This window comes from Podarcis muralis, chromosome 16 (genome assembly GCF_964188315.1).
Source record: "Podarcis muralis chromosome 16, rPodMur119.hap1.1, whole genome shotgun sequence".
In the NCBI taxonomy this organism is placed as follows: domain Eukaryota; kingdom Metazoa; phylum Chordata; class Lepidosauria; order Squamata; family Lacertidae; genus Podarcis; species Podarcis muralis.
In genome coordinates, this window is record NC_135670.1 from 2,923,159 (window position 1) to 2,932,682 (window position 9,524).

A 9,524-nucleotide genomic window follows, 5' to 3' on the forward strand; every position below is an offset into this window, starting at 1 on the left:
CCAGAGTCGTCCGCGATATTTTTATTACATTTTCTGTTTTACAATTTAGAAAATTCATTTAAAATATCAATGACTTCCCTTCTTCTCTTTCCATGGTTCATTTTGCATAACATAAATCCCTGCATATTTTATATAAACTAAACCATTCAGTACTCCCTTATCACATCCATCAAAACTTGTTTACACTGTTGAATTTATCTTAATGCTGCCAACGTTTTCAAGCGTACACAATTCCCCCCCCATATATTCAATAAACATTTTCCAATCTTCTCTAAACGAATGTTCTCCTTGTTCTCTTATTCTATATATTAAGTCCGCAAGCTGCACATATTCTATCAGTTTAAGTTGCCATTCTTCTTTAGTTGGGACCTCGCTTGTTTTCCATTTTTGGGCTAACAAAACACGGGCCGCTGTAGTGGCATACATAAAGAACCTTTCCTTATGTTCTTAAAAAATATTTGTATTCTAATAAATAATAAATAATAAATAAAAAGGTGTATAATGCAAGGAATGACATAATATTAGAGAGAGAGAGAGAATGAATGTATATATTCATTACTATTACATGAGCAAATTCTTGGAATAATAATAATTACAGAATATACACTTAAATACTACAGAAATGGGTAAAAGAGGTGTGGCATTAACTGATGCCACACTCAAGATGGCGCCTCTCCATTCAAGTCACAGGGAAAGAGCGCCCCCTCGAGGAAAGAAAGCTTCAGAAACTCGTGCCCATAGAGGTTTCAAAAGGCTAGAGCGACACGTGTAGCTGAAACTTCCGGCAAAATGTGAGCGTAGAGAGCAGTGGTCGCTCTAGCCGTTCGCATCTCTATGATGGAAGCGCGGGAAACTAGTTCCCTTGGAGATAGCGGAAGTGCTCATAAAGTCCGCGACGGAGTTTGTCACTCTAGGCCTGCTTGCTCTACTCTACGGGCTCTAGCTAAGTTTTGAGCAACACTCAAGATGGCGACACCGGGGAAGGGGGAAATGCCCTTTTAAATTATATCCGCCCCTGCGGCTCCCTTCGCACCACAACTTCCCAATATTAAAAAGTACTTTCGTAACTCTCGGCGGTCTGCGTTTGCTAGGACGTATGCTATATTACCTTTTTAAAAAGTTAAAAGAGATGCATCAGTTCCGCCACGCCCAAAATGGCGGCTCCTCACGGTCTTCGGCTTCTTGTACGGCTCGCCGCCGAGGACAAAAAACGCATCCCCGAGCGCCGCGCATGCGCAGAATGCCGGCGCCGCTTCCTGCTCAGTGACTAAGCTGCGGCTCTTCGGGGAAAGATGGAGGTTCCGTCGCCCTTCTCGCTGCCGCCGTTTTGGGCCGGGGGTCCCGCTCCGGGGGCGCTTTACTCACCGCCCTGCCCGGGAAACGCACCCGGGGTCCAGGCCGAGGGCGTCACCAGGACTCTGTAAGGGGGCTGGGGGGGGGATGGAGGCTGAGCGCCCCCAGTTAGGCCTCAAAGGGGGAGGGGGAGAGAAAATGCGCCTGTGATGTCACCTTGCTGACGTCACATCAGGTTGATGACGTCTCTGGGTTGGGGGTGGGCAGGAGGGAGGGTTAGGGGAGAAGAATGGCTAAATTAGACAAATTATATCTTGTTTAAATGGGCATTTACTTATTTCAGAGGTGGGGGCCTCTGTGGCCCCATCCCGACGTTGCTGGACTCCAACTCCCAGCACACACCCCAACCAAGGAACAAGGGTTCAATTATATCCCGATTTCCCCATTTAGCCCATCAGCATCTAAATAAATGGACCAAATTCACAGACCATATCATGATCTGGCGGGGATGAGGGTATAGAGATATGCTGCAGCTATTTTGAAGGTTTTAGGTACAGGTATTGTGAGTTTTATTTGTGAAGGTTTTAGGTATAGGTATTGTGACCCGGTGGGACGCGATTGGCGCTGTGGGTTAAACCACAGAACCTAGGACTTGCCGATCAGAAGGTCGGCAGTTCGAATCCCCGCGACGAGGTGAGCTCCCATTGCACGGTCCCTGCTCCTGCCAACCTAGCAGTTCGAAAGCACGTCAAAGTGCAAGTAGATAAATAGGTACCACTCCGGCGGGAAGGTAAACGGCGTTTCCGTGCGCTGCTCTGGTTCGCCAGAAGCGGCTTAGTCCTGCTGGCCACATGACCCGGAAGCTGTACGCCGGCTCCCTCGGCCAGTAAAGTGAGATGTGCGCCACAACCCCAGAGTCGGCCGTGACTGGACCTAATGGTCAGGGGTCCCTTTACCTTTATTGTGAGTTACATGTGTTGTTAGTCACTTGGAGACTTCCAGGTAATAAGCAGCTAAGAAGCCTAATAGAAAATAATACCCTCTTACAACATCATCTACATCAGTTCGGTATTATTTGTTAGGAGGGACTTGTTAGCTCTGCCTGGGGTGGTGTGTCTGTCCGAGGGCGGCGGGGGCAGAGTGGGAAATAGGTGTTGTGTGAACAAGCAGCATTTTGTGGGGTTAGATTTGACTGCCTCAAAGGGGGAGAGCACAAAATGCTAGCGCAGGAGGCTGACTTATACCAAGTCGCTCCATTTAGTTCAGTGCTGTCCACACTGACTGGCAGCAGCTCTCCAGAGTTTCAGGCAGGGGACATTCCCAGCCCTGCCAGAGGATGCCAGGAATTAAATCTGGGAACTTCTACATGCCTAGCAGATACCACTGAGCTGCAGCCCTTTCCCCCGATAAGGAGTCAAGTAGGAAGAGGCACTCGAACACGGCAGGAGATGTGGGGCTGCTTTGCCATTTCTTCCAGCTCAAGTTATCCCCCGCAGAGAAGGGGGAGCTGCAAGCTGACCCTCTGATGCTTTTTCCCCTCAAAGGAGCCCCATGGTGACAGGCACCTCAGTCCTGGGGGTGAAGTTCAACGGTGGGGTGATGATTGCGGCCGACATGCTGGGCTCCTATGGGTCGCTCGCCCGCTTCCGCAACATCTCCAGGATTATGAAGGTCAACGACAGCACCGTGCTGGGGGCTTCGGGCGACTACGCTGACTTCCAGTACCTCAAGCAAGTCATTGAGCAGATGGTGTAAGTCTGAAGTTCTCCAAACCAACGGCAGGGAGCAGTTTCCCCCAACAAGAGCTGGGAGCAGATGGAGGCCTTTTAAGCCTCTAATTCACCTCCACCAGGCTCTGCCCTCTCCTGGAGAAATGTAGAACCTTAAAGAACAAACCTGAAGACAGACACTCCTCCTCCTCCTCTGTCCCATAGCCTGCCTCCTGGTGCACCTCCTGCACTGCTGGACTGGCAGAGGCACCTATGAGGGTCCCAGCTCTGGCCCTGGGGGTCCGGGAGGTTATTCTGGGGGCTTCTGTCTGCTAGTCTCTGTGTCCCTCCGATATCCAGCAGCCAGCTCCGAGCCCTGAACTGTTAGCGTAATCTAAAAATAGGCTTGAAATGATTCTTGCATAGTTTTGCCTCCCAGCAGCCGGGTTTCCTTAGCAACAGACTTCTATATTAGACGTGCTCTGATAGTGGCTGTTACTTTGTCCGGATGGTTGAAAAGCAGAGAGATGGAATGATTCCGTGTATATAGTTTTACTTTGTTTTTCTTAAACCAGTAGTTGCATAAGTTGTACAGTTGTGCCTCGAGTTACAAACGCCTCAGGTTACAAACGCTTTGGGTTACAAACTCCGCTAACCTGGAAGAGTTACCTCGGTTTGAGAACTTTGCCCCAGGATGAGAACGGAAATCTTGTGCCGGTGGTGCAGCAGCAGCAGCAAGAGGCCCCATTAGCAAAAGCACGCCTCTAATTAAGAACAGTTTCAGGTTAAGAACAGACCTCCAGAACGAATTAAGTTCGGAACTAGAGGTACCACTGTAATGTTAATTCTTCAACAAATACTGTATTTTTCACCCTATAGGGCACACTGGCCCATAGGGCGCACCTAGTTTTTTTTTGAGGGGGGGAATAAAGAACCCCCCCCCCGAGCTTTCCCAGCCCCCAGAACAGGCTGCTATCCGCAAGCCTTGGGAGCCCGGCGGGAACTCCCACCAGGCTCCCAAGGCTTGCGGATAGCTTCCTGAAGCCTGCATTCGCCCCATAGGATGCACACACATTTCCCCTTCATTTTTGGAGGGGGAAAAGTGTGTCCTATAGGGCGAAAATTACGGTACTTTAAGAAGAACAGGAATGGATGAGGTGTTTGTTCCCGCATGGGAATTCACCAGCAGATGAGCTGAACCAAGAAAGAAGAGCTTGGAAGACTTTCTGGGTGACTGCGGACTGAAAAAGGATCCCCAAATGATTGGCATAGTGCGCCGACATGAACTTGGCCTGGTTCCTTAGCTGGCCCTTATGTAGTCTGTGACTGTGTGTCTGGGTTATTGCTGGATTCAGGCGTCAAAATGGGGGGTCCCCACTCCTTGCTGTAGAGCACCAGGTGCCGCATCTAATCTGGCTTCCGCCCTGCAGGATCGACGAAGAGCTCCTGGGAGACGGCCACAACTACAGCCCCAAGGCCATTCACTCCTGGCTCACCCGAGCCATGTACAGCCGCCGGTCCAAGATGAACCCCCTCTGGAACACCGTGGTGATAGGCGGCTTCAGCAACGGAGAAAGGTAAGTCATCCTGGGGTGCGATGGGCAGAAAGGTTGGGAGCGCTGTTGGAATCAGCATTCAGATAGGATGGGATGAGACTTCTGGCTAAAGTGCCCTACTTGCCTGCCTGCCTGCCTGCCTGCCTGCCTGCCTGCCTGCCTGCCTGCCTGCCTGCCTGCCTGCCTTTTTATGTGGAGAGGGTTCATCCTGGAAGATGAAGCTTTTAATGGCTACTATTCATGTTGGCTCTGCTCTTGCCTCCCAGCCAGAAGCAGGAATGCTTCTGAACACCAGTTGCTGGAAACCACAGGAGGGGAGAAGGCTCTTGTGCCGGAGTCCTGCTTGTCGTTTTCCCACTTAGGCAGTTGGGTGGCTGCTGTGACAAGAGGGTGCTGGACTACATGGCCTGATCCAGCTAGAGGGCTCTTCCGATTTTCCTTTTTTTGGTTTTGTTTATTTACTTATTTATTGATATCTCAATACATATGCGTCGCGGAGGACCTTAAGGTCCATAAATAGCAGCACCCTAGAGGTCCCGGGCCCTAAGGAAGTCAGATTAGCCTCAACCAGAGCCAGGGCCTTTTCAGTGATGGCCTCAGCCTGGTGGAACACTCTGTCTCATGAGACCAGGGCCCTGCTGGATCTGATTTATTTCCACAGGGCCTGTAAGACAGAGTTGTTCTGCCTGGCCTTTGGCTTGGAATCAACTTGATCCCCTTCCCCTCTTTCCTTTTTCCTTCTCTGATGGAACTCCTACTTGGGGACTTCCCTGGCTTTTTTCTGGCCCACGTAGGACCAGTCTGGATAGTTGGCCTTGGTGAAGACTTGACGTTTTCATCCCCAAAAAGTTTTTGAGTTTCTACTGAAATGAGGCTGCATTTTAATGTTGTACTTAATCTTGTTTTTAAGTTGTATTGTAATCAATTGTTTTTATACCTGGTGTTAGCCACCCTGAGCCCAGTCTTGGCTGGGGAGGGTGGGGTATAAATAAATTTTATTATTATTATTATTATTATTATTATTATTACTACTACTACTACTACTACTACTAAAGCCTCCCCCCCTCTCAGTTTCCTAGGTTACGTTGACATGCTCGGGGTGGCGTATGAAGCCGCTTCTCTGGCGACGGGATACGGTTCTTACGTGGCGCAGGTAAGCCTCTCAGGTGGAGGAGGCGCACGGTCTCATGTTAAGAGGTGCCAAAGATCCGGTCTGTGCCCAGCCGCTTTTGGTTGGCCACTGTGAGACCAGGATGCCTGATGGGCCATGGGCAGGACTCTTCTGGCCTTCTTAGTTCCCACTGCTTGCGGCTGCACAGCTGACCGTTTTATTTCTCCCGCTCTGTCACAGCCACTGATGAGGGAAGCCTTGGAAAATAAGCCCATCCTGTCTAAGCAGGAGGCCAGAACCCTCCTTGAACGCTGCATGAAAATCCTCTACTACAGAGACGCCCGCTCGTTCAACAGGGTAAGTCTCCCACTGTGCATCTTGGCTTTAGAACCATGGAAGGGTGGGACTTTGCGACCTTCCTGATGTCAGGATTTGCATCTCTCACCAGCCCTGGCCAGAGGTCACAACTGATGCTGGTAGACGGCATCAGGAGGTCCTGTTTAAGGCAAATGTGTCTGGCAAGAGGGTCTGACCCAGGGGTCTGCAACCTTTAAGACAAAAAGAGCCACTTGGACCCATTTCCGAAGAAAAAAAACCTGGGAGCTGCAAAACTCATCATTATAAAAATAACTTTTTTGTCATTTTTTAAATTATTTCTTTGTTTGACCCCTCAGAATTACTCCTCCTCATAGAAATAAACATTAAATTAACAAGTTACCTTTTTGTGTGTGTGTGTTCTTCACTCCCCTTCAAAACAGTGACCAGCGTACATGCCCCCTTTCAATGCAGTGACCAGCGTACATGCCCATTACAATGTAGCGGGCGGGCGGGAAGGTGACGTCGGGACGGTGTGTGACTAACGCACGCACCGCCCCCATACGACGTCACAGCCAGTACAGCGCCTGCCACAGTGGGGAGTGTCGGGGCGCACAATGCGCCTCCTCCCCTCGCTAGTACAGTGGTGCCCCGCAAGACGAATGCCTCGCAAGATGAAAAACCCGCTAGACGAAAGGGTTTTTCGTTTTTCGATGCGCTTCGCAAGACGATTTTCCCTATGGACTTGCTTCGCAACACGGAAACGTCTTGCGAGTCTTGCGATTTTTTTCGCTTCCCCCCCTTTTTCTAAGCCGCTAATAGCCTTTTAGCTGCTAAGCCTTTAATAGCCGCTAAGCCGCTAATAGCCTTTTAGCCGCTAAGCCGCTAAGCCTTTAATAGCCGCTAAACCGCTAATAGCGCTAAGCCGCTAATAGGGTTGCTTCGCAAGACGAAAAAAATGCTAGACGGAGAGACTCGCGGAACGGATTATTTTCGTCTTGCGAGGCACCACTGTATCCGCCCCGGAGCCGCGGCAAAGGTGTAAAAGAGCCACATGCGGCTCCGGAGTCGCGGGTTGCAGACCCCTGGTCTAACCTATCACTCTTCTTTCTCTCAGTACGAGCTCACGACGGTGACAGAGAAAGGCGTGGAAGTAGAAGGGCCCATCTCCTCCGAGACCAACTGGGAAATAGCACACCTGGTCAGGTAAGCACACCTCCCTTTGGATGGGCTTTCAAATGAAGCAGTTTGCGGCTGGCACAGTACAGTGGTGCCCCGCAAGACGAACACCTCGCAAGACGAAAAACCCGCTAGACGAAAGGGTTTTCCGTTTTGGAGGCACTTCGCAAAACGAATTTCCCTATGGGCTTCCTTCGCAAGACGAAAGCCCATAGGGAAATCTCCCGGACAGCGGGGAAGCGCAGCGCGTCTTCCCCACTGTCCTCGGACCTCCTCCCGCCGCCAGGCTTCGGAAGGCTGCTCCGAAGCCTGGCGGGGGGGCGGAGAGACCTTCTCCCCGCGCCAGGCTTCCGAAGGCTGCTCCGAAGCCTGGCAGGGGGGGCGGAGAGACCTTCTCCCCGCGCCAGGCTTCCGAAGGCTGCTCCGAAGCCTGGCAGGGGGGGCGGAGAGGTTTTTTAAAAACCCCGGGACAGCGGGGGACTTCTCCGCTGTCCGGGGCGATTTAAAAGCCCCTGGGGAAGGCAGGCAGGGGGGACAAAGACTTTTGCCCCCCCCCCCCGCCAGCCTTCAGAAGAGGTCGGGGGACAGCGGACCTGGTCTGAAGTCGGTTTCCATAGGAACGCATTAATTGATTTTCAATGCATTCCTATGGGAAACCGTGCATCGCAAGACGAAAAACTCGCATGAAGAAAAAACTTGCGGAACGAATTAATTTCGTCTTGCGAGGCACCACTGTACAGGAAAACTCCCAAGCTACCTACATGACCTTTGGGAAGGTGGCATTTTTGGACCCTGCACTGTCTGGACACCCTCAGAGAAACCCCCTCGACTGTCAAGAACACCAGAGGGGGCCCTCATGGAAGTTCCACCTCCCTCAGAGGTTTTGGGGTTAGTAGCGGCTTACAAAAGGGGCTTCCTTTGTTCCCCTAAGTTGTGGAACCCGCTTCCCACAGAGGCGAGGCCAGCTATGCAGATTTCGGCTCAAGACTTGCCTCTTCACCACACTTGCGAGCACATTTTTAGGGTCTATTTTTGTGATTGTCATGTTTTGGACTGTGTTTGAGTCATGTGTTTTTAAATTGGCATCGTCTGCCTTGGGACCTTAGCATGAAAGATGGGGAAATAAACTAAATGAATAACATCTTTGAGATTATCCTAGAACTCTTTGTTCTGCTCACATTTTCTTGGCTTGGCTCACCTCACATGGTCCTTTTGGGAACAGGAGCTGAAAAGGCCACTAGATTTTCTTCTTCTTGCCCAGGGAGCCATCCAGCCCCTTTAGAGCTCCTCCCAGGTCACACCTCTTCAGCATGCTACATCCACTACCAGCCATGATCTGTGAGACCAGACACTTGGCTAGATGGGCCATTGGGCCAAGTTTCTTATTAACTTCTTGCCTGTGCCCTCAAGTGTGTTTTCCTGGCCAAAAGCCATCCCTGAACTGCAATGATGCCTATAGAAGGGTGTGTAGAAACCTCCTTGACCTTTGCTTGGCCTCTAGCCTACTGGGCAGCGAGCATCTTATCCATGGCCCCCGTAAAGCTCCCCACAAGGGAATGTGGCCCTCGGCGTATAAAAGGTCCCCCTGCCTCAGACCCTCCAGATTAGCTAGGTTTTGGGTGTTTATATATGAACCTTGAAAGGAATATGCAGGTTTTAGAGGGAATGACTGGCTCCTAGCAAGAGGCACGCACACCTCTGCGACCACTTACCAAACCTCCTCATAGCAACATTCTGAACATGGTTAAATGTATCTAGTATCCCTGGGCCCAAAGGCTGTAGTAATTCCATATTCATACCCTAAATACTGTGCTTCATTTTGTCTTAAAAACGATTTCCTGTTCTGCAACCATTTCTAGACACCGTGCAGCTCTTATCTCCTGCTAATTTGGGTACTGCCAACCTAATTTTTCCCCATTTCCTCCCCTCTCTGCAGCGGCTTTGAATGAAGCTCAAGAGCTCGTGGGCAGTCTCTGTTCCTGTCGAGAGATAATCCCAAATCCCTTGCGATGCTGTTTGATGCCTAATGTTTCGGCAGCTCCTCAGACCACGTTTTCTTTTTTTGTAAACAGAATAAATGAGGTTTAGACTCTTTGCCTGTATGTACATGTCATGATTCTTATACTTTCACTGCAAATTTCCAGTTTTCTCTGCTATAAGCTTCCTGTCGACCTGAATCGGGCATTCCTGATCCTGTGACAATTTAAAGCATTGCTGGCTTCTCCCCTTTCTGAGCTTGTCAGACTAATCTTGTGGTGAGGCTGTTTGTGTGTGTGTGTGTGGGGGGGGGGAGACGACGACGACAACACTTATAAAGTAGAGAGGGAGGTGCATTTTTTAAAAAATGCTTCTCCATCTACT

General features: G+C 50.3%; 1 protein-coding gene across 1 annotated transcript; it reads left to right on the forward strand.

Annotated features, from left to right (window-relative positions):
- Nucleotides 1-1,253: 1,253 nt before the first annotated feature.
- PSMB4 (proteasome 20S subunit beta 4) lies at nt 1,254-9,257 on the forward strand. Its single transcript, XM_028710442.2, has 7 exons — nt 1,254-1,420; nt 2,838-3,044; nt 4,433-4,579; nt 5,630-5,711; nt 5,910-6,026; nt 7,102-7,190; nt 9,100-9,257. Exons 1-7 carry the CDS (start codon nt 1,293-1,295, stop codon nt 9,110-9,112), a joined length of 783 nt encoding a protein of 260 aa, XP_028566275.2. The 5' UTR covers nt 1,254-1,292; the 3' UTR covers nt 9,113-9,257.
- Nucleotides 9,258-9,524: the final 267 nt, after the last annotated feature.